General features: G+C 36.5%; 1 protein-coding gene across 1 annotated transcript in view; it reads right to left on the bottom strand.

The window, feature by feature from the left end:
* Positions 1-7,902: 7,902 nt before the first annotated feature.
* The window catches only part of GBE1 (1,4-alpha-glucan branching enzyme 1), a 297,826-nt gene continuing 279,644 nt past the window's right edge, over positions 7,903-26,084 (bottom strand). The window contains exons 15-16 of the mRNA XM_032630067.1: positions 23,790-23,907; positions 7,903-8,672 (exon numbers count right to left, since the gene is read on the bottom strand). Of these exons, the coding sequence (XP_032485958.1) occupies positions 8,616-8,672; positions 23,790-23,907 (175 nt within the window). The 3' untranslated portion in view covers positions 7,903-8,615. The remainder of the gene's footprint in view (positions 8,673-23,789; positions 23,908-26,084) is intronic.

Raw genomic sequence — 26,084 nt, 5'->3', positions numbered from 1 at the left:
GGTTGAAAAACATATGCCTGAGTATCTGAATGAATTATTTTGCCTATGGGATTACTAGTAAGTCAAATGTGGAACAAGTTTTACCAAAAAACCCCAAGTCTTGGTTTCCAAATGTTTTATTTGCTCACTTGCAGGCCACTACTCAAATAATTAAGTATAGTATCTCAGTAATCCAATACAGATCAACAAGACATACGTTTTAGACATTTGCTTTCATGTAGTCATAATTTTAGAGCTTTGCTTTGTCTGTTGGTCAGGGAAGGAGACGGGGAAAGGATGGTTGGTTATCATTATTTCAGCCACTTTAGAAAATTGCTTTCAAGCTCTTAGCCTGCAAAGTTCAGTCTCCTTTCAGTTTTGGTTTGTCTCCCTGGAACACTGGGTGTGATTTGTTGTAACAATACATTTCCTCTGTAAAGGAGATTTGTCTGTTCAGGCATCTCCTTTGACACAATTAAAAAAATATATTAACTAAACTCTACATTTTATTTGAATTTCACCAGTTTTTCCCTAATGTTTCTTTTCTGTTCCAGAAGCCATCTTGGACACCACATCCCATTTAGTTGTCATGCCTCTTTAGCCAGCTCTAGGCTTTGACAGTTTCTTAGACATATCTTGTCTGGCATTTCCTTGTCTGGGTAGGTGTCTCTATGATGGTTACTCTTATGTGTCAACTTGGCTAGATTATAGTACCCCGTTATATAATGACAAGCTAACTTAGGTGTTATAGTGAAGGTATTTTGTAGATATGGCGGTTAACATCTACAGATGGTCCCTGTTTTAGGATGCTTCGACTTAACGACTTTTTGACTTACAATGGCATGAAAGCAATACACATTCAGCAGAAACTGTACTTTGAATTTTGAATTTGATCCTTTCCTGGGCTAGTGATAAGTGGTAAGATACACTGTTGGGATGCTGGGCAGCAGCAGCAAGCTTTGTGCCCATTCTGACATGATCATGAGGGCAAACCACTGACATACTTAGAACCATTCTATCTTTCGCTTTCAGTACAGCATTCCATAAATTACATGAGATAGTCAACACCTGATTATAAAATAGGCTTGGTGTTAGATGATTTTGCCCAACTGTAGGCAAATAGTAAGTGTTCTGAGCACCTTTAAGGTAGGCTGGGCAAACTGAACTGTGATGTTCAGTTTGTTAGATGTATTAAACACATTTTGACTTGCAATCTTTTTAACTTAAGATGGTTTTATTGGGCTATAACTCCATTGTAAGCATAGGAAGACCCTTATGATGAGTTGATTTTACAGATTACTCTTGATAATGTGGGTGGGACCTCACCCAATCAGTTGAAGGCCTTAGGAGCAAAAAACTGAGGTTTTCCAGAGAAGGAATTTTGCCTCAAGATGGCCATATAAGCTCTTATCTGAGTTTCAAGTTTTGCTAGCCTGACCTACAGATTTTGGACTTGCCAGTCCCCATAATTATGTGAGCCAATTCCTTAAAGTAAATCTCTTTATATTTGCCTTATATATATTATATAAAGAGATATGCACACACATATAAAATCTTATACACACATACAAAATCCTATATGTGTAATCTCTTGATATATGATCTCCATATTGTATGTATGTACACAATGTATATGTATACACACATGTATATGTATTATATATGCAACCCTTCATTTGTGTGTGTGTGTGTGTGTGTGTGTGTGTGTGTGTGTATGTGTGATATTTTTCTCATGGTTACACTAGAATTATAGGTTTTGGGGATTGTATTTTTGCCATTCTCATCACTCTCATCACATCATATGGAGAGTACATGTTATCAACGTGTCTTACTGATGATGCTAACCATGACCACCTGGCTGAGGTAGTTTTCCAGATTTTTCCACTGCAAAGTCATTATTCCCTTTTACCTACTCTGCTCTTTAGAAGGTGGTCACTAAGTGCAGCCCACACTCACAGAGGGAGTTGGGGGTAAGGAGAGTTAAGCTCTACCTTCTTAAGGGGGAGTGTCTATGAAAATCTTCATCATTCTCCTGTACGGGAGATTTATCTCTTCTCCCCGTTTATTTATTTACTCAATCATTTATATCAGAATGAATTCATAGGTATTTATTTTATATGTTATACAATAACACAACATTTATTTTATTGCTCAAACTATTTCAGGTATGACCATTGAGTGCCTTTCAATTAATCCCTGTTTCCCTTTGACACACTCCATTCTTTTGATTTGGGGGCATCTCCCTACTTTCTGGCACTACAAGAAGTCCCAGGCTTATCTTGTATATTCCCTACCCAGTCCTAGAATCAGCTATTTCTCCAAGGAATCCTGGTTCATTCTTTTAGAAAATAACACTAGAAACAAGGATCTGGAAGCTGGGTTCAAGCTCTTTTAAATTTTTGTTTCTATGCAACACATGACAAAAACTTGAATACTGTCTGGAACTTGAATACTATCTTGCCACAGAGTGTGGGGCATTACATGCCCTAGTTTGGCTTCAAATGCCATCCACTTCCCCCAGCGAAGACATGCAAATCCAACTAAAGACAAACAAGAGAATTCCCTGGTGGTCCAGTGGTTAGGACTCTGTACTTCCACTGTGGGGGGCCTGGGTTTGATCCTAGGTTGGGGAACTAAGATCCCACAAGCTGTGAGGCCAAAAAAAAGACAAACAAACAATACAAATGAGGGCATCAAATTTTTACCCTTGATCCAGAGATCATCAGTGATCCATGATGGAAGACAACAGAGTGAGTTGGATGGGCATGAGCCTGGACCCAAACAAGGATAATAATCATCACTTTTCAGAGTTCAGGAGACTCAGTGATAATGTGCATTAAGTGTCAACACAGGGCATAGTAACAAGAAAGCACTCAACACATGGTAGCCAATGCAGTATGTCTTTAAAAAAAAAAAAAAAAAAAAATATATATATATATTATATATATATATATAGAGAGAGAGAGAGAGATAGAGATATTGATATATAGATATGTATATCTGCTTGTAATTAGTAGAATTAGGCATACTACTGCTGTTTCTATATAGCTGAGTGATGCTCACTTATCATAAGAAAGATTAAAGGGGATAGGGAGTGACTCTGTGTGTATGTGTTGGAGGAGGGATCTCTGTATCATATGATTGGTTTTAATCAATAGTTGACAACGTGGCTAGAGGCATCTGTGAAATGAAATTACATGCAGTGTTTTTCATTATTTATATTACTGGGGTGAATGGAAGGTGACACTACAAACTCAGTTAAAAAGAATCCCTAGTGGATATAAATAAAGAAGCAATAAAACTATTTCATTTCCGCCCTCCTCTCTTTCTAGAGGAAAAATAAAAGACTTATAGCCAAATAGGCTGAGGTGAGAAATTCCCTAAAAGGATTAAGACATATATATTGCATTTTATTGCAAGATCTGCAAACTACTTTGAATCCAAATGAAATCACTCTTGTTCAGATTGATGCTCTTAATATGGCCATATAAATTCTGGAATCAGTGAACTTTGTGAGTTTTCAGCTTACTTACAAATTATATGTATGTCTGTGTGTATTCACACACCCATGCATATACTATAAATACATGTATGTCAGAAGGGTTTTATTCATACATTTACAGCTGTTTCCCATATTAACTTAGACAAGTATGCACAAATAATTTGAACACTTACCTCATTTAATTTATATCCTTGTGCAGCAAAATAATTTGGCATGATAGCTATTTTGTTAGTTTTCTGCTTTCCATTGTCTCTTTGTAAGTACCAGACAACTGGGGAAATTACAGATTGATGGCTGATAACTTTCTGCTTTCTTCAAGAAATTACTTTTGTGCAAATACTTAATGAAGATGTGTGTTTCTAATGACAGTACAGACTTTCAATCCAAAAAATGATGGGCCAAACTGTTTCTAAACTATGAGCTCTCTTTTGCAATTCTTAAGTTTCCTCTGTCATTTGTTCCTCCTGCCAGCAGTGTATATTGGGCTGTGAGCAGAAGGGGAAGAAGGGGGCTTCCCTGGTGGCACAGTGGTTGAGAATCTGCCTGCTAATGCAGGGGACACGGGTTTGAGCCCTGGTCTGGGAGGATTCCACATGCCGCGGAGCAACTAGGCCCATGAGCCACAACTACTGAAGCCTGCGCGTCTGGAGCTTGTGCTCCTCAACAAGAGAGGCCACGATAGTGAGAGGCCCGCACACCGTGATGAAGAGTGGCCCCTGCTTGCCACAACTAGAGAAAGCCCTTGCACAGAAATGAAGACCCAACACAGCAAAAATAAATAAATAAATTAATAAACTCCTATCCCCAACATCTTAAAAAAAAAGGGGGCGGGGGAGAAGGAAAGAGAGACCCTCGACACCTGGTTGCTGTGTTTCACTGGAGGGCACCTGTGGCTATTTCACTTTGTGTACGGTTTACCCTGATCTACTGGTTACCATTAAGAGGTTGCTAACTTTTCTTCATAAGGTTGGGTTACTTAAGAGCAGAGTCTGAGAGTAGCTGGGACAGTACACTGACTGCATGAGAAGGAATTCACTGGGACTTTCTAGTGCCTTCAGAGAAGAAGCTAAAATAAAAAAATAAAAGCAGTGGTGGAGGAGGTCTGATGTTTTGGTCATCTGCAGTGGTGGTGGAAATGCAAAATTCCCTTCTCTGTAAAGCAGCCCACACCCCCTGCCTGGGACAGTACAGATAACAGTGCAGAAGCCTCGAAGGACAGACAAGTGGCAGGTGATGGGGACAGTGTGTTCCTGACAACAAACTTGGAAAATGTCTACAAATGCTGACTCACCATCCATGTAGCTATCGATCAAACAAGAGCCTTTTATAAAACCAATGACGATGCTCTTTTTTACTAATTGTCTTAAAACCATGGAAAAGTCACTGAGTGCTTTCTAAAATGAGGCACTGGGAATTAAGAGCTATAACTTGAACTCAGGTCTTCTAACCATTGTATCACACACATCCTTTGAAGCTCAGTGCAGGTTTCTAAGTGAAACAGTCTATGCAACAGTCTTATATGAGGGTCAAAGACCTCTCTCTGGTACAGCAGAAATGACAAAAAACCCTGTAAGTAATAAGTAAACTTGTGAATGACATGCCCTTTGGTATAAGCAGATCTATCACAAAATCCCTTTTTTTCATGTAAATAAACATCACATTCTCTGCATAGTTTTTGCCAAGAGTTAAAATCCAGATGTAATATTTTAAATTATGGAGACAAAAACACTTATAACTACTGTATCTTAATTCCTCATACTACCAATTAAGAAATTCTGCCCTAAAGTATGAATGTTTCTCTGCAATTCTCTACAAATCACCACTAATAAGATAATAGAGCAGAAAAATTAGTAGGGAGTTCGTATGATTTTTCTCCCCCTGAAGGCTGGCTTTAGTGGGAAAATTTATCTACATTTCAAGCCTCACGCATTGTGAATGATAAATGAACTCTATTGCGTAAAGGACATGACATTGCTGTGCCTTAGATTTCTATTTTCTTTCATCAGAATATTCTACCTAGCAAAGTTCATAGCTCAGGGCTTGTCTCCCTATAAGCAATGTGTAGATTAATGAAACCCCACCACTGTAAAGAACCATAGTTATGGGCATGATTCAAAACAGGCAAAAAGAAATAATATGAGAGGTGTAAGGCCAGGCAGAAAACTGCTTCCCTGTTTTGCTTTCTATTAGGTATGTCTGCTCTGGTTCATTCTAAACAGGAAGAGCAAGAGCAAACCTATTTTATGATGCTTTCATCACCTGATTCAATGGCTGCAGGACCAGAGACAGTGAAAAGATATTTGCCCTGAAGCTGCAAGCAGAACACTAGAGGAAAACACATTACCCTTCATCGTTTCCCCCAGATCTATCTGCTCTCTCTCCTGTATTATTTGAAGAATAGGCTCCTTATCCAGACAGCCTCCTGTATGAGCCCGCATAGCAACGGCTATAACCCTGATGGGTGACAAATGTTGAGTTGATATTGCTAAGGGGAGTGTGGAGTCAAGAGGAAAAAATACATGCATTCTTTTACAGTTGCTACCATAAAAGTCAGTTTATTGTCACTGGTTATTTTTTGATCTTGAGGAACATGGTGGCTAAATCCCTCATTTTATGTTAGAGATGAATACATCAGCTAAGAGCAGGGCAAAGTGAGAAACATCAAAGGTACAGAAAAGAAAATATGAAAGGAGGTGACCCTCAGAGTTCAAGTGCTATAAAGTGAGAGACATTCCAGGAAAAATGTTTACAGTGCAAGTTTTGATTATTAAAAACTATGGTATTTTCTTAGTAAGCTAATATTAAACTAAAACATCAAGCATCATTAGCATGAGGGGTAAATTCTCTTTTGGATAATAGAGCAATTACTAATATTTGCTAATATTAAAAAATGATGGAAAGATATCTGTTCTCATCCGTGTTTTCTAGAACATAAAAAATTAAAACAGCAAAAATATTTATCCTAAAAAAGCCAACAAAGACAGATCACTCTCATTTTTGATGTTGGTAATAAACACAGCAGAGGAAAAAGCCATTATTATAAGGCAGAGTAAAATTTTGCGTCTCTCTGTTGTGATTATTGAAAATGTTTAACCAGTAAAAAGAAAAAAACTTCCCACTGGACTACATGATGATGAGAATGTTATTGAATCAAAAATGAAGATGTAAAGTGAAATACAGTACAAATATTAAACTGTTCTATAAAGGCTGTTTGATACAACAGGGAAGAAAAATCCAGCTATTACATTCTACTTGGACTCAATATTTTATTTCTTTGCATGTATTTTTATGTTTCACACCTAAAACATCTGTTTATTGTTCTTGTGGCAGGGGAACACTTGACAAAGGCAATTGACTTACATTACATTGTTAAATTCGAACTTTACACTGTGAAATCTAAAGACCATAATAGTAAGGTCAATCAACATAATGAAAATATAGCAGATAACTACTCTGGCCTTTATGACTTTCCACAGAGGTTGAAGTCAAAAAAACAAACAAACAAAAAAATGAGTTCTAGGTGTGAAGTAATCTGTCATTTTTTAAAGAGTCATGATAGAAAATTAGCATATCTCTTTATACATAAGAAATGCAAAGGTAAGAAATTATAAACTAGAACACAAAACGTCATGGTTGTACATCATGTTATTATCAATAACAGGCACAGTACACAAATCATGGCAGTGCTAAGACGTTAATAACACATCTGTAAGGGCAGAAGCATTACAGAAGGCTTTCAGTAGTCTTTCCTAATGTGTGTCATCATCATCTGGCATCGCTGTCAGGAAATCAAACTATTACTGTACTTTTGAAATTAAGGCAAATAACATGTGTCAGACCTAGATTCAAGGCTTTACTCAAGTTATAAGAAAGATGGTTAATATGCAGGCTTAGCTATAAAAGGAAGTCTCTTTTGCTAATCTCTTCCATTACTGAACCAGTTTTTAATAGACTTTCATGTACTCCTTATTAGTCATGATAATCAAGCTAAAAACAAACAAAAAAAGAAGCAGTCAGTATTAATGTAAAGGAAAATATTAAATCTTTTAAAAAGTGACAGATACTTTATGTCTCATAAGTGCATCATAATTTCTCAGTTATGAATGAATTATCTGTGGCCTGCTATTTAATAAACCAAAGGGGTAATTTCATGATGGAGTATCCCATGGAGTTGAGATAGTTAATTCAGCTTCTAAAAGCGTTGAGGTTTAGAGCTCAAAAGTAGCTTAGATATCTGAGTTATTTAGTATAATTTCAACTTACCAAATAGTACCTAAAGAAAAAAATAGTATTAATCTCCACGCCTAGTCCATCGTGCAATGTGCACATATGTGGGGAAGGTCTCAGAGTTGAGAGAGGCATTTTAATATTCACTTTAAATCGATCCCCATAACATCACAGCAAAATAAACATTATCAAAGGCAATTTTGCAATTTTTTTTATTGACTAAAAGTAAAAGATAGTTTCTGAAATGTTACAATTACCAAGTCAGGCCTTCAGAAATGAAGATATTAGCATCTACCAAGATACTAAGTGAACAAGAGATCACAAGATAAAACTTATGCAAAATAAGGCATGGATGAGTTCATAGGCAACAACTTTTATCTTTAACACAATTCTTAGTTTTATATTATTATTATATACTTATTACAGTATTTCTAAACACAATTTGAAAAAGGAGAGTAACAATCTTGGTATTTTATAATTTAGATCAAGAGATACCAGAACAAATAAAGTCACCAGATATCGCCTTAAAAAGATGCTGTATACATTCAACAGAAATAATCAAACATGACGCATGATTCAAATCTGAACTTAAAAGGACTAAATAACTGGCCTGTAAGGCAAAATTGTTTGAAGACATGATATATCACACTTCATTTGAGGATCCTAGCTGTTCAGATGGCTGGAAAATATAGTCTAGGATCTCCAAAATTCCAACAAATATGTTCCCCTCTCCTCCTTAAAGAAAAGTTTGACATTCATTTTCATGAACCAGTATTGAATTTCAGACATCTGACATTTAGGCTAGACAAATATATTTTGAAAAGCTTACACATTACAAGCTCTGGGACAACAAGCGTGGGAAAACAAAGTGCACATCTTTCTTTGCTGGAGCTGAAATCAGATCTCTTCAGTTGGGCAGGTCCACATTCTGAAGGACGAGGGCCACTCGGTTTGGAATGTACACCTAAGACAACACAATAGAGTCAGTGCATTTGAAAGAAAAACTGGGAGTGATGTCATCATGTCAGAGAGACTGAGGCATGATGCAGTTTCACATTTGCCTAAATTACAGTTACCTTTACAATTCTACTGGCTCTGAGGAGACTCAAATCCCACAGTTCCAACAGTTCTGGCATCAATGTAAGACTCCTTTAAAACACAGTTCCAACAGTTCTGGCATCAATGTAAGACTCCTTTAAAACAGTCACCGCTAGAGGGCCCCATACGCTTTACAAAAACCAATGCTCCTCAGACACTAGGGACAGAAATAGCCCTCGCTGCTCCTTTTAGGCGCTATCAGGTGGTGAAGGAAGGCTGCCCTCCAGTTCACAATGTTATTCTATTCAGGGGAATAAAAGTAACATACAAAAGATTGCTCACATCAAGTCACTTTTATTATCGTTCTGGTTTGTGTTTTCTCCTGTTATTTTAAGAACAAAACCTTAATGGTAACAGTAAAATTTATCCTAAGTGTATTCTAGGCTCCGATCCAATTTAAATCAATCAGGAAGCTTGCCACTGCACCGAAAATACAATCCACATTCTTTGCCTGCCCCGCGGAGTCCTGACTCAGCTCCTTCTTGAAAAGGTACAGCTCTCATCTCAGATCTGCTCTTCACTTACCCCTTCTCCCCTCACCAGGCTCTGGCCACAGGGCCCTTCCCGTTCCTTGAACACTCCACATCCTTCCCTTCCTCTTGGTCTTGGCCCCTGCCTTGCCCCTCTGTTCAGAACACTCTTTACCTGGTTAGTTCCCTATCTCTTAGATCTTGAAAAATCCCAGTTCCACGGAGACGTATTCCTTGATAACTCTATATCTGATGGTATCTCCATGCCATTTCCTATCACAGCATCATTTTTGTTTTTTTCTGAACACTTAACAATTTGTAATTCTTTTTCAAGTTTATGATCAATCCTTCCCACTAGACCATGAGGTTTACCAGGGTATAGGCCATATATCTTCATATTTCTAACTTTTAGTAGGTGCCAATGGACAAAGTAGGTGCCAATGATGACTAAATAAAAGAATGAATGATGGAGTAAGTAACAGAGGGATCAATATGTGCATATTTCACAAGATATTCTTTAATACACTTAAATCTAAAATAATTTTTATAAAGCTGAGAAGTGATTTGAACTGCTTGATGCTTATCTATGTGCTGTTTTACACATATTTAATTACCATTAACAAAGCAAACAGTAAAAATAATATTACAGATTGCTGTCTTCATTGTGACAGTATCTCTCCATTTCTGACTTTGTGAATATTTTACTATTTTCAGTCACTTTAACTGAAAACTTGACTGATGGTTAAAAAAAATAAAAGGCTTCTATAGTTTAGAACTGGAATGAAAAATGCAAAGCAAACAGGGCTTTAGGAAAAAAAAAAATTAAAGAACAGAACAGCTGATTTTCATTGACTGAGACCACTGTATGTCCAATGCATGTCAACTCTGCAAATGAACACAGTGTTTTCCCTTGAGGTTTCTGTGATAAAGACCTCTTACAACTGTTTTAAAAAAATAAGATACACCAATACAGCTGGTTAGCTCTGAACATTAAAGATTAAAGCAGTTTTTAAATGATGGAATTTTGAGAAATTTATATTATGAATGTAACAACTAGGGAACAGTTTTTCTAATTTTGAATCAAAAGTAACAGTGATTTAGGAAAAGAACATGGTCATCTGAGAAAAATTTCACAAATGCTAACAGTTTACTGGATTACTCAATGTCTCACAGTCTGATTTGCAATCCAGTACTTCCAAAAGATAATATTACATCCTTGCAGTCGTTAAGTGTGGGGAACCCATGTATTTCAATGCCATGATCAGTTTCCCTACAATTTACACAGTTTTTAATGTCATATAAAACCACATCATGATTTGATTGCTAATATAATCTCTTCCATTCAATAGTTTCTCTTTGACTGTGATAGGTAAGATGTTATAAGATTGGTTCAACAAAAGGAAGCTGGAGGTACTCATGAACAAAGCAGGACTATTACCAATGGTCCCGACAAATCCAGTCCAAAGGATGCCCTATTTCCACAATGACACTACAGACTAAAGCAACAACAGACCAAAGCAAAAGAGGAGAAATAAAAGAAATCAACAATCAGATTCAATCATTTCTCTCTCCAGGTCTTCTCAAAACAGGCATGAATCAAGAGACAGTTGTCCTGCCCTTCTAAAGGAATTTGCTATGTATTTATTCTAGCTGTTTGGTTTAGGGAATCATAGTAACTAGGTGTAACTAATCAGTGGGACAGCAGGTTATAATCAGAATGGTTCTGATTTGTTCTGTCAGGGCCATTCTAAAACTGAAGACCAATCTAAATTTCTCAGCAGCACCGGAAATTGGAGAAAAGAATTTCAGTTCCCTTTTCCTTAAAAACATTTCTCTGATATTATTTGGTCCTATATGCAGATAAAATATTCTGATTAGCCCAAGTCTCCTGAGAAAGAAGCAATAAAACACACAAGTCAGGCCTAGGACAAAAAATGATAGGTCCGTGCTCAGTGTGGCACAGTGATATACCAGGACACATCACCTCAATCTCTTACTGGATCTTATGCACTTTTGATATTTACTCTGATTCATAACCTCACACCGATTTCATTAATGAAATATGAATAACTATATGCTGATAATTTAGAAGCAATCTAACTCTCTGGTATTTTAGCTAGCCCAAATTTAAGTGTAAAACAAACTGGATGACATGAGAACTTCAAGGTTTGCAGTAAATGCATTGAGTTTCCTATTTTGTTATTTAATGGTTAAAAAAATCCTCCAAGAATTCTCTCTCAATGATGCTGGCCATTTTATGTAAGGACCTTTATGATGCCAATTCCAGCCACACTTAGAGACCTCTTAATACTATCTGCTCAAAAACCATCAGTTGATAATTGTATAATATCATTAATGGGAATATTGTGTAATTATATTTTTTCACTGCAGTGTTAATTACCAGAATGTGTTCATGTTGCTTTAGAGCCCCTGCAGTATAAACGACATGAAAGAATTTCCCCAAGCAACGGATTTTTCTTAACTATGGCTATTTATGGATTTTAGACTTTTCTTCTTTACTAGGGTTCTGAGTATATAAATCAGTGTTCTTAGTAGTTAGGAAATGACTACAAATTATACTAAAGGACTTAAGATAATTAGAGCTAATCCTTATGATGAGACAATTACAGACATGAACAATTTGGGGACTATAATTTAGTGCTAATATTGGCTCTGTAAATCTCAACTTACAATTTTAATTCCATAAATAGTTTTGATTCATATGGCAAAAGAAATATGAACATATTTTAAGTAGATTTAAACATAAATGCTTATATTTAAATATGAACAACTCATATTTAAGTATATGTATATAGAAACCATTTAGTACACACATCACAAATAAAATATGCTGATAAACACGTTCACTAGGCCCACTTACTAACCATTAGGCCGTAAACATTTTGTAGCTAGGATCACATGAAGAACACGTGAGACAGCGTAATGTAGAGCCATGAATTTCATTGTTTCTAGCTATCTTTATAGTCCATTCTTCACAAGGAATCAGAATGTCACATTATAATCCAGTTCATTTATTAAGAGAGTCAAAATGCATGCTAATCTATCCAGTTATTTTGACTACCTTAATGACTTAATCACTATGCAAACCATTAGTATGGCTCAAAAAATAACTGACCACACAATAATCTACTATATTATGTCATCCAGGCAAAGTATTATGTTCTTCTAGGGTCAAAATTGAGTTACACAATTTAATTACACAAATTAATTACATAATTTTTGCAAACAGCGTGTCAAAAATTTGAAAACCAGAAAATTTGAAAATAACTTTAAATACAAAATACTTAGGGCTTCCCTGGTGGCACAGTGGTTGACAGTCCCCCTGCCGATGCAGGGGACACGGGTTCGTGCCCCAGTCCGGGAAGATCCCACATGTCACGGAGCGGCTGGGCCCGTGAGCCATGGCCACTGAGCCTGCGCCTCCGGAGCCTGTGCTCCGTAACGGGAGAGGCCACAACAGTGAGAGGCCCGCGTACCGCAAAACAAAACAAAACAAAACAAAAAAATTTAAAAGGTAAGTTTTGAAATGTTCTTAGAAATTGTAAAAGTTAGCAATAGCACATAATCAGAGTGATAACATCATTTGATGAAAAGGGCATTAGACCCTTAACAATCTATATACACTTGTCATAAAAAATCAAAGATTATTTTGAAAAATAAGGGTGACATATATAATAATTTCAATTTTCACATACATGCTTTAGTTCATAAAATATTTTCTAAGAAAAAAATCTTATTAATGTACAAGTATATATTATCTCATTTAGTTTAGAATATGAAAAAGAGTAAACTTTAAGAATCAAAATTGATTTTGCCTGAAAAAAAAACCTAAACATTTTCATAATTCTGGATAGAGCAAAAAACATTTCCCAACTTAATTTATATTTTCAATGCCTACAACTGAGGGACAATAAGATAGATACCTCTATGCCAAATGCCCTATTTAAACTAGAAGTCTATCTTTGAATCACTAAATTTAGAATGGGAATAAACAGATCTACTTCTTAAGGATAAGGAGATTAATTGGCAAAGTAATAGATGCTAAAACTATTGCTTTATTCACGTTTCACCATTAAGACTGCTTAAGTTATTGTAAAGGAATCTAATTTATTTCAGGTTCAATAATCTCTGCTCTTCCATTTGTGCCATGGAATTTGAATTTATGAATCAGAAAAGAGAAAGAGAGCACCCCTGCCCCTCCTCATGCACTGATTAAGATATAGGTTAATATAAGTTCCTATATCAGGAACCAAAATATAGAGAAATCATTATGCTAAAACGGAGTTCCAAAAACTGTCAGTAAAGAAGAATGGAAAAGTTCTGCCCTATAGCTTCTTGGCATTTGTGAGATACTCCGACCTCAGCATGTATGTTTCAACAGTAGTACACATGCAGTTCTCCTCTGGCTTAACAGTTTCAACTGATGGAGCATATAAAGAAGACACTGGGATGGTACCTGGTGATGCTGCAGCATATATGGCTATTTTAAGATTCCCTTGAGCTCTGTCTGTTGCTATCTTTGAAAACAGATTTGACACTTAATCAGCAGATCCTTTGGATTATTGAGCTTGCAAATTAAGCTTTGGCAAATACAGTGTACTAGTTATGATGGACAGAAATTTCATGGAAAAGAAAAAAAATTACATTTTTTCTCCCCTTCCCTCTTTATTCTAGGCATGTGGGAGGCAGAAGGTGGTTGAATGAAACCTAGAGCACTTAGGGTCATGTTCAAGAAACCTGATTGGATACCAGCGCATATTGATCAGTTTAATAAAGAGTTCCATTATGATGATGCATTCTTATATTAGGTATGTATATTAATGTAATTTTTTTCTTTGGCTCTTTGAAGGATAACTCTGGTAAGAATGAAACTGTTTTATTGGATTTTCAGGTCTACTTGGGCTCCCTTATTCTTTTAAAAAAATTTTATTATATTATTATTATTTTTTGTTTGTTTTTTGCGGTACGCGGGCCTCTCACTGTTGTGGCCTCTCCCGTTGCGGAGCACAGGCTCCGGACGCGCAGGCTCAGCAGCCATGACTCACGGGCCTAGCTGCTCCGCAGCATGTGAGATCTTTCCGGACCAGGGCACGAACCCGTGTCCCCTGCATCGGCAGGCAGACTCTCAACCACTGTGCCACCAGGGAAGCCCCCCAAAATTTTATTATATTATTTTATTGCGTTAATATAAATTATTACAAAAATCACAATGTCATATACAAAAATATATGAAATACTATAATGAATATTTTAGGTACACACACCTTGCTTAAGAAATCATCCCTAACCACCAACCAATTTTTTTTTAATTGAAGTACAGTTGATTTATTGGGTTCCCTTATTTTTACATTAAAACCAGTGATCACTTCATCTGGAGTCTAAAGACTTATTTAAAATGAGTCATTCCTAGATTGGTTCAAGATGGTGGAGTAGAAGGACATGCACTCACTCTCTCCTCCAAGAGCACTGGAACCACAACTAATTGCTAAACAATCATCAATAGAAAGGCACTGGAACTCACCAAAAAAGATACACAACATCCAGAGACGAAGGAGAAGCTGCAATGAAATGGTAGGAGGGGCACAATCATGACAAAATCAAATCCCATAACCGCTGGGTGGGCAACTCACAAACTGGAGAATAATTAAACCACAGAAGTTCACCTACTGGAGTGAAGGTTCTGAGCCCCACATCAGGCTTCCTGACCTGCGGTCCAGCAATGGGAGGAGGAATCCCCAGAGAATTGGACTTTGAAGGCCAGTGGGATTTGATTGCAAGACTTTGACAGGACAGGGGGGAAACAGAGACTCCATACTTAGAGGGCACACACAAAGTAGTGTGCACACCAGGACCCGAGGGAAAGAGCAGTGACCCCATAGGAGTCTAAACCAGACCTACCTGCTAGTGTCGGGGGGTCTCCTGCAGAGGCAGGGGATGGCTGTGGCTCACCGCGGGGACAAGGACACTGGCAGCAGAAGTTCTGGGAAGTATTCATTGGCTTGAGGCCTCCGAGAGTCCACCATTAGCCCCACCAAAGAGCCTGCAGGCTCCAGTGCTGGGTCACCTCAGGCCAAACAACAACCAGGGAAGGAACACAGCCCCAACCATCAGCAGACAAGTGGATTACAGTTTTACTGAGCTCTACCCACCAGAGCAACACCCAGCTCTACCCACCACAGGTCCCTCCCATCAGGAAGCCTGCACAAGCCTCTTAAATAGCCTCATCCACCAGAGGGCAGACAGCAGAAGCAAGAAGAACTACAATCCTGTAGCCTGCGGAATGAAAATCACAATCACAGAAAGACAGACAAGATGAAAAGGCAGAGGACTATGTCCAAGATGAAGGAACAAGATAAAACCCCAGAAAAACAACTAAATGAAGTAGAGATAGGCAACTTTCCAGAAGAATAATTCAGAATAATGATAGCGAAGATGATCTAGGACCTAGGAAAAAGAATGGAGGCAAGGATCGAGAAGATGCAAGAAATGTTTAACAAAGACCTAGAAGAATTAAAGAACAAACAAACAGAGATGAACAATACAATAACTGAAATGAAAAATACACTAGAAGGAATCAATAGCAGAATAACTGAGGTAGAAGAACAGATAAGTGACCTAGAAGACAGACTGGTGGAATTCACTGCCGTGGAACAGAATAAAGAAAAAAGAATGAAAAGAAATGAAGACAGTCTAAGAGACCTCTGGGACAACATTAAATGCACAAACATTCACATTATAGGGGCCCCAGAAGGAGAAGAGAGAGAGAGAGAAAGGACCCGAGAAAACATTTCAAGACACTATAATTGAAAACTTCTGTCACATGGGGAAGTAAATAGCCACCCAAGTCCAGGAAGTGCAGAGAGTCCCAGGCAGGATAAATCCAAGGAGAAACACACCAAGGCATATAGTAATCAAACTCACAAAAATTAAAGACAAAGGAAAATTAAAAGCAACAAGGGAAGAACGACAACTAACGTACAAGGGAACTCCCATAAGGTTAACAGCTGATTTCTCAGCAGAAACTTTTCAAGCCAGAAGGGACAGTTACAATATATTTAAAGTGATGAAAGGGAACAACCTACAACAAAGAATACTCTACCCAGCACAGGTCTCATTGAGATTGGATGGTGAAATCAAAAGCTTTACAGACAAGCAAAAGCTAAGAGAATTCAGCACAACCAAACCAGCTCTAAAACAAATGCTGAAGGAACTTCTCTAAGTCAGAAACACAAGAGAAGACAAGGACCTAAAAACCAAACCCAAAACAATTAAGAAAATGGTAATAGGTACATACATATCGATAATTACCTTAAATATGAATGGATTAAATGCTACAACCAAAAGACACAGGCTTGCTGAATGGATACAAAAACAAGACACATACCTTATGCTGTCTACAGGAGACCTATTTCAGACCTAGGGACACATACAGACTGAAAGTGAGGGGGTGGAAAAAGATATTCCATGCAAATGGAAATCAGAAGTAACCTGGAGTAGCAATACTCATATCAGACAAAATAGACTTTAAAATAAAGAATGTTACAAGAGACAAGGATGGACACTACATAATGATCAAGGGATCAATCCAAGAAGAAGATATAATAATTATAAACATATATGCACCCAACATAGGAGCACCTCAATACATAAGGCAACTGCTAACAGCTATAAAAGAGGAAATCGACAGTAACACAATAATAGTGGGTGACTTTAACACCTCACTTACACCAATGGACAGATCACCCAAAATGAAAACAAATAAGGAAACAGAAGCTTTAAATGACACAATAAACCAGACGGATTTAACTGATATTTATAGGGCATTCCAACTGAAAACCACAGATTACACTTTCTTCTCAAGTGCACAGGAACATTCTCCAGGATAGATCACATCTTGGGTCACAAATGAAGCCCTGGTAAACTGAAGAAAATTGAAATCGTATTAAACATCTTTTCTGACCACAATGCTGTGAGATTAGAAATAAATTACAGGAAAAAAAACCGTAAAAAAACGAACCTATGGAGGCTAAGCAATATGCTACTAAGTAACCAAGACATCACTGAAGAAATCAAAGAGGAAATCAAAAAATAACTAGAGACAAATGACAAGGAAAACACGACGACCCAAAATCTATGGGATGCAGCAAAAGCAGCTCTAAGAGGGAAGTTTATAGCAATAAAATCCTACCTGAAGAAACAAGAAAAATTTCAAATAAACAATCTAACCTTACACCTAAAGGAACTACAGAAAGAACAAACAAAGCCCCAAAATTAGTAGAAGGAAAGAAATCATAAAGATCAGAGCAGAAATAAATGAAATAGAAACAAAGGAAACAATAGCAAAGATCAATAAAACTAAAAGCTGGTTCTCTGAGAAGATGAACAAAATTGATAAACCTTTAGCCAGACTCATCAAGAAAAACAGGGAGGAGACTCAAATCAATAAAATTAGAAATGAAAAAGGACAAGTTAAAATGGACACTGCAGAAACACAAAGCTTCGTAAGAGACTACTACAAGCAACTCTATACCAATAAAATGGACAACCTGGAAGAAATGGACAAATTCTTAGAAAGGTATAACCTTCCAAGACTGAACCAGGAAGAAATAGAAAATATGAACAGACCAATCACAAGTAATGAAATTGAAACTGTGATTAAAAATCTTCCAACAAACAAATGTCCAGAACCAGATGGCTTCATAGGTGAATTCTATCAAACATTTAGAGAAGAGATAACACCCATCCTTCTCAAACTCTTCCAAAAAATTGCAGAGGAAGAAACACTCCCAAACTCATTCTAGGAGGCCACCATCACCCTGATACCAAAGCCAGATCAAGATACGACAAAAAAAAGAAAATTACAGACCAATATCACTGATGAGTATAGATGCAAAAATCCTCAACAAAATCCTAGCAAACAGAATCCAGCAACACATTAAAAGGATGATACACCATGATCAAGTGGGATTTATCCAAGGGATGCAAGGATTCTTCAATCTATGCAAATCAATCAATGTGATACACCATATTAACAAATCAAAGGAGAAAAAGAATATGGTCATCTCAATAGATGCAGAAAAAGCTTTTGACAAAATTTAACACCAATTTATGGTAAAAACTCTCCAGAAAGTGGGCATAGAGGGAACGTACCTCAACATAATAAAGGCCATATATGACAAATCCACAGCAAACATCATTCTCAATGGTGAAAAACTGAAAGCATTTCCTTGAAGATCAGGAAAGAGACAAGAATGTCCACTCTCACCACTATTATTCAACATAGTTTTGGAAGTCCTAGCCATGTGAATCAGAGAAAACAAAGAAATAAAAGGAATACAAAATGGAAAAGAAGAAGTAAAACTGTCACTCCTTTCAGATGACATGATACTATACATAGAAAATCCTAAAGATGCCACCAGAAAACTACTAGAGCTAATCAACAAATTTGGCAAAGTTGCAGGATAGAAAACTAATGCACAGAAATCTCTTGCATTCCTAGACAGTAACAACAAAAGATCACAAAGAAAAATTCAGGAAACAATCCTACTCACCATTTCAACAGAAAGAATAAAATACCTAGGAATAAACCTATCTATGGAGGTAAAAGACCTGTACTCAGAAAAGTATAAGACACTGGTGAAAGAAATCAAAGATGACACAAACTGATGGAGGGATATACCATGTTCTTGGATTGGAAGAATCAATATTGCGAAAATGACTATACTACCCAAAGCAATCTACAGATTCAATGCAATCCCTATCAAATTACCAATGGCATTTTTTACAGAGCTAGAACAATAAATCTTAAAATTTGTGTGGAGACACAAAAGACCCTGAATAGGCAAAGCAATCTTGAGAAAAAAAAAAAAAATGGAGCTAGAGAAATCAGGCTTCCTGCCTTCATACTATACTACAAAGCTACAGTAATCAAGACAATATTGTACTGGCAGAAAAACAGAAATATAGATCAATGGAACAGGATAGAAAGCCCAGAGATTAACTCACACACCTATGGTCAACCAATCTATGAAAAAGGAGGCAAGGATATACAGTGGAGAAAAGACAGTCTCTTCCATAAGTGGTGCTGAGAAAACTGGACAGCTACAAGTAAAAGAATGAAATTAGAACACTCCCTAACACCATACACAAAAATAAACTCAAAATGGATTAAAGACTTAAGTGTAAAACCGGACACTATAAAACTCTTAGAGGAAAACATAGGAAGAACACTCTCTGACATAAATCACAGCAATACCTTTTTGACCCACCTCCTAGAATAATGGAAATAGAAACAAAAATAAACACATGGACCTAATGAAAGTTAAAAACTGTTGCACAGCAAAGGAAACCATAAACAAGAGAAAAAGACAACCCTCAGAATGGGAGAAAATATTTGCAAATGAATCAATGGACAAAGGATTAATCTCCAAAATATATAAACAGCTCATGCAGCTCAATATTAAAAAAACAAACCACCCAATCCAAAAATGGGCAGAAGACCTGAACAGACATTTCTCCAAAGAAGACATACAGATGGCCAAGGAGCACATGAAAAGCTGCTCAACATCACTAATCATTAGAGAAATGCAAATCAAAACTACAATGAGGTATCACCTCACACTGGTTAGAATGGGCATCATCAGAAAATCTACAAACAATAAATGCTGGAGAGGGTGTGGAGAAAAGGGAACCCTCTTGCACTGTTGGTGGGAATGTAAATTGATACAGCCACTATGGAGAACAGATGGAGGTTCCTTAAAAAACTAAAAATAGAATTACCATATGACTCAGCAATCCCACTACTGGGCATATTCCCTGAGAAAATCATAATTCAAAGAGACACATGCACCCCAATGTTTATTGCAGCACTATTTACAATAGCTAGGTCATGGAAGCAACCTAAATGTCCATTGACAGACAAATGGATAAAGAAGATGTGGTACATTTGTACAATGGAATATTACTCAGCCATAAAAAGTCACGAAATTGGATCATTTGTATAGGTGTGGCTGGACCTAGAGATTGTCATACAGTGAAGTAAGTCAGAAAAAGAAAAACAAATATTGTATATTAACGCATATATGTGGAAACTAGAAAAATGGTACAGATGAACCTGTTTGCAAAGCAGAAATAGAGACACAGATGTAAAGAACAAATGTAAGGACACCAAAGGGGAAAAGCAGGGGGTAAGTGTTGGGGGGTGTGATGAACTCAGTGATTGGGATGGACATATATACACTTATATGTATAAAATAGATAACTAATAAGAACCTGCTGTATAGCACAGGTAACTCCACTTTGCTGTACAGTAGAAACTAGCACAACACTGGGAAACAACTATACTCCAATAAAAAACATTAAAAAATTAAAAAATAAAATAAATGGAGTCATTCCTAAAGCATCAGTAGTTATCGAAAACAAGATGCTGCTGCTGAGAAGACAGGGCCAATCTTTACCTTTTGACCGAGTTGGATCAGAATTCTATTACAGGCAGTGTTCTATTTCTCATGTGCTTGCAGTGCTGTATTCCTCTACCTCTTATGGAGACTTATCTGACCTTCTCCATTCCACCTGCTAATTTAGAACTGCACAGTCCATATTTGGAAGATCAATTCAATTAGTGCTTGAAAAGTAATCTCTTGACTGTTTCTGCCACTGGTTACTTGGCTTGTTTTAATTATAACAGAATATCTTTGCTCTTAAAAAATCAAAGGGATGTCAAGATATTTTTTGCCCACCCTCAAAGATGCCTAAGATGATAATTTTTCCAAAATTGGGAGAATATCCTCAAAGCACCTAATGTCCTGACACGCTTAAAATACCTAAACAATTATTGAATAGCCACAACAATAGTAACTTTTGAATACATGTGCAGTACTATTTTGCAGCTTCCCCAAAGCTTGGCTGTGTTAATTAATTTATGCCTCGCAAGAACCTCTTGCTGTAGGCAGGATACTATTATTAATCCTCACTATGCAGACAGGGAAACTGAGTCACAAAAAGATCAAATTACTCAAGTTCTCATAGCTGGTAAATGATCCCAAATTCCCTGCCATGACATTTTGTGGTCTTTTTTTACTATATTACCAGGCTTCCCTCCCCAACAGAGCCCTCTTTGGATACACGAACCTTTAGGAAAGTTGGCTATATAACATTTTTGCTATCTGAAACTTTTAAAACCCTTTCAGTCTAGTTCAACTGGTTCAAGTTCAGCTTTATCACAAGTGGGTGCTACTTCTCCATGACTCCTCTTTATGAGCTGTCACCTTCCCTAACCCCTCAGGGGTCTCTAACTCTTTTGGTTATTTCAGAGCTTTAAGATGATTTTCTTGTTCATTTCAGAAACTATTTGTATCAGTCTTATTTTACATGTCAAAACTGAATGTTCTGACAAACTACGGCAATCATTCTTTGGAGATAGAATCCACTAGCAGCTTTGAGCCCTCCCTCTTGAAAATACATATGAATCTAGATCTCTATCTAAGCCATATCAACATCATCAACACCCCACCTCAACACACACATAGGGTAACACCTAGGTTTCCTAAGGCTACTGACTTTCCTCAGAGCTGATAATCAACAACTTAATCTTGCTCATCCCTGCTCGTTTTATTTTATGCGACTGTCTTTGACATATATAATATGGCAGCTTACAAAGTAAGGTGCTGGTACCACCCTAAGAGTTGGGAATATAGTAGAAAAATGGAGGAGCCAGGGGTACCAAACAGATTCTCATGCTTGACTTTTACCCAAACTTAAAAAAAAATGAGAGAATTTAACAGCAATGATAAAGCCATACATTTGTGGGATACATCCTGGCCTCACATAAGTGAAACAAATCTTTCCTTTTTCTTTTTTTTTCTTCTTTTTCTTTATTGGAGTATAATTGCTTTACAACGTTGTGTTAGTTTCTGCCGCACGTTGAAGTGAATCAGCCATACGCATACACACATCCCCTTCCTCTTAGACCTCCCTCCCCCCTACCGTCCCACCCAACGAGGCCATCACAGAGCACCAAGCTAAGCTCCCTGTGCTATATAGCAGGTTCCTACTAGCTACCTATTTTATGTATGGTAGTGTATTTATGTCAAACCTTACCTCCCAATTCATCCACCCTCCCCTTACTCCCTCCGTGTCCACACATCCATTCTCTATGTCTGCCTTTCTATTCCTGCCCTGCAAATAGGTTCATCTGTGCCATTTTTCTAGATTCCACATACATGCATTAATATACGATATTTGTTTTTCTCTTTCTGACCTAAATCTTAATCCAAGACCTTTTATAGTGAAACAAACAAAAAAATGCAGATCTGAGACAGAGAGAAGAGGGAAGAGGAAGAAAGATAGATATATAACTAGTCAGGAAAAGGAAAACATACATAATGCAGATGTTGACTTGGCCATAAATTAAATGAAGAATTCCTCCAAATCTGCAGAGCTTCTAAATTCTACATTAATTCTTTTTATTGATATAGTTGATTTATAATATTAGTTTCAGGTGTACAACATAGTGATTCAAAATTTTTATATATTATACTCCATTTATAGTTATTATAAAATATTGGCTATATTCTCTGTGCTGTACAGTATATCCTTGCAGCTTGTTTATTTTATACATAGTAGTTTGTACTTCTTAATCCCTCCCCCTATCCTGCTGTTACCCTCTTCCCTCCCCACACTGGTAACCACTAGTTAGTTCCGTATATCTGTGACTCTATTTCTGTTTTGTTATATTCATTTATTTGTTTATTTTTCAGATTCCACATATAAGTGATAACAAATGGTATCTGTCTTTCTCTGTCTGACTTACTTCACCAAGCATAATACCCTCCAGGTCCATCCATATTGTTGCAAATGGCAAAATTTTATCTACATTTTTAAAAGAAATTAAATTTAGTAGTCTAAAGCAAAATTCTTTCATTGTGTCAACATCACAAAGTAAAAGTTAGTTAATATAATACAACACTCTCCTCAGTAATATAAGGAAACCAGAGAATTTTATAACTAGAATGAATTCAGTCATCAATAACTACATGAAAGAAAAAGATGTATATATAGATCCTTTTAAGGTGTTTTAAATTAAACTTCATTAGATAACCAATAATGTAGAAATTTGCTTAATGTAAAATATTACAGAGAAAGCAAGAACAGAAGGAAAGTAAATTGTATAAAAATAGAAATATTCATAATAGAAAGAAAACTAAAATGTGCCTTCCTTTTATTTTTTGAGAAATAATTTTTAATCCTATTAATATTCAAATTTCCTCAATTGTCAGCTAAATATCCTTTATTACTTGTTTTTCCAGAACCCAGTTCAGTCTAGCACCACACATTGCATCTATTTTTTTAGTGCAATCCTATTTCCCTCCTCTCTGCCTTGTCTCCAAGTTGCTTACTTGTTGAAGAGTTGTTTCCTTGGACAAAAACACATCATTTTGAAAATACAGAATTAAATTTAAATGAAATGAAAATACCTTAAAAATCTTACTTACCAAAAGAGAATAGGGACAGTTGTTATGTTCAAAAGGTTTAGAAAAGAAATCGGTATTGTGGTCCAGTCTCTGGTGTCCTCCATATTCCGCGGCATCTGAATCTAGCACAATTTTGTACGTACAACTCTTAAGGAATCACAACGGTTTAGGAGTTGAATGAGACATTATAAAACATTTCTGAGACATTTAAAAGACATTTAAATGTTTAAAAACATTTCTGAGGATTTAAAAGCGAATATTTTGAAAACTGTTTAATGATGATTTGTGCTATGTTCTCATTTCTTCTCTAAGATTTCTGAGTTTGAGTTTATCATGTTTGAAAGGGGCTTTATAGGCTATCTAGTCCGCACACCCATGGGATCCTTGTTATCCTTTTATCACAGCTCGTCACATGATCATCCATACCTACTAGTGAAGAATCTACTTTCCTCTTCATGTAACTAATTCCATTTGTTAGAAATTCTTCTCCATATTGAACAGAATTTTGATTTCTTGGGACTTTTTCTACCCAGAAAAGCCATAAGGAATAAGTTCAAAATACAGTAATTTTCAAATATTTAATAATAGCTATTTTGTCTCCATGTGTCCTCTGCATACATAACTAAATACTTACTAAATGTAATCCCAGAACCTTTGCTCATTACTCATTTGATATGGCTTTTTACTATTTCCCTATCTCTGAATTCACTGCAGTTTGCTAGATCGTGGTTGATAAAGTGAGGAACACAGAAGAGAACTAAAGGTCCATGTGTGGCCTGAAGACCAAGTAGGCTCATTCTTTCCCCTTGGTTACAAGCAGCATGCTTCTATTAATGCACAAGATCATGCAAATATACTACCCATCATGCCACAGGTGGATTCATGCTGCAATCATGTGATCTGCTACAACTTAACATCTGATTTTTCACAATGAGCTATTATGCATGTTAGCATTATTGTATTTATAACAAAATAACAGCTATGGTTATTGTGTTCAAACTTATGCTCAGAAAGTCTAGAAATGATACTTGATTAAAAAATCCACAAGTAAATATAAATGGGTACCTAGAAATTTAAGTTTCTTCTAGCCTAAGGAGGGAGACAGATAGGTGTCTAGGTGCTTTGTATTTTCTTTTCCTCGTATATAAATATTTAATCTCAGAAACGTTTGTACCTTTTCATTACAGCTAAAGTTATCACATTAAAAGTACATGGGAAAAAAAAAGTACATGTGGATGACAAACTATGACCATATTTTCATGCCTAGGGGACTTCTGTTTGGGTAAGAGATGCAGATGGACGCACCACAGGAACTTTTGCTGGGAGTGGTGGCGCCATTTCAGTCAATCCAGGTCAGCCTACTCTGATGCAAATTTAGACTAATACTGTAATCAGCATGTTACTGTGTTTAAAAGAGAGGGAGAGGGAGGGGGAGAAAGTCTGAGTTCAAAAGGTGACTCTTGGGCACAAGCTCATTCATTCTAAAGTCACTCAGTAGAGCTGCACATGATTTGAGCATATGGATTTATTTAATGGGGAAATACACACAGTGAAAATAAATCATTAGGGGCATGGTAAATAAATGAAGCATTGTGGAATTAAAGGAACTACTAAAATAAAAGTTTAGTTTTGGTTCTTCATCCTAGTTCATTAAATACTTGCACAGTCTTCAAAAAGCATTAAACAAAAACAAAAAGAGTACAATACAGTTTAGAGAATAATGACCTAGAATCCTTTCTAAAACACTTGAAATACAGTATCAATTATTAAATTATTGGTTAACAGCATAGATTATTGGTAGTTGTGACTGAAGACAGCAAGTATACCATGAAAAGCACCGATTCCCAAGCTGTGGGTTGATAATCACTGGTCATTGTGTTATAAGGGTCTCACAGAATGAGTAATTATGTTATTAAAAGGGACTGGGATGGATTCTGTATGTACATTGTCTGAAGACTAAATTATGTTATTATACCCATTTGGTACTGTATTTCAAAGAATATGCACTTTTTTGATTAATGAGATATAAATTCATTTAAAAAGTCACAGAATTTGTAGTAAGTTTTTTGATATATTTTCTCAATCAAGGATACTGAAAGAACAATTGTTATATAAGAAGCAATTTTTTTTGACATTGAGAGGGGTCATCACACTGAAAATGGTTAGAATCTACTCACTTAATCTATAATTTATAGCTATAAAGAAAAACCTTACAAAAGCCATAAAGTTTCAAAATATCAGTTTAGACATATTTCTCTGATCTATAATTTGAAGAAAAAAATTCTGCTGTGGCCACTTTTGGAATTCCCCAGCCCT

Source organism: Phocoena sinus, chromosome 4, assembly GCF_008692025.1.
Source record: "Phocoena sinus isolate mPhoSin1 chromosome 4, mPhoSin1.pri, whole genome shotgun sequence".
In the NCBI taxonomy this organism is placed as follows: Eukaryota; Metazoa; Chordata; class Mammalia; order Artiodactyla; family Phocoenidae; genus Phocoena; species Phocoena sinus.
This window is presented reverse-complemented; position numbering and strand designations above follow the sequence as displayed.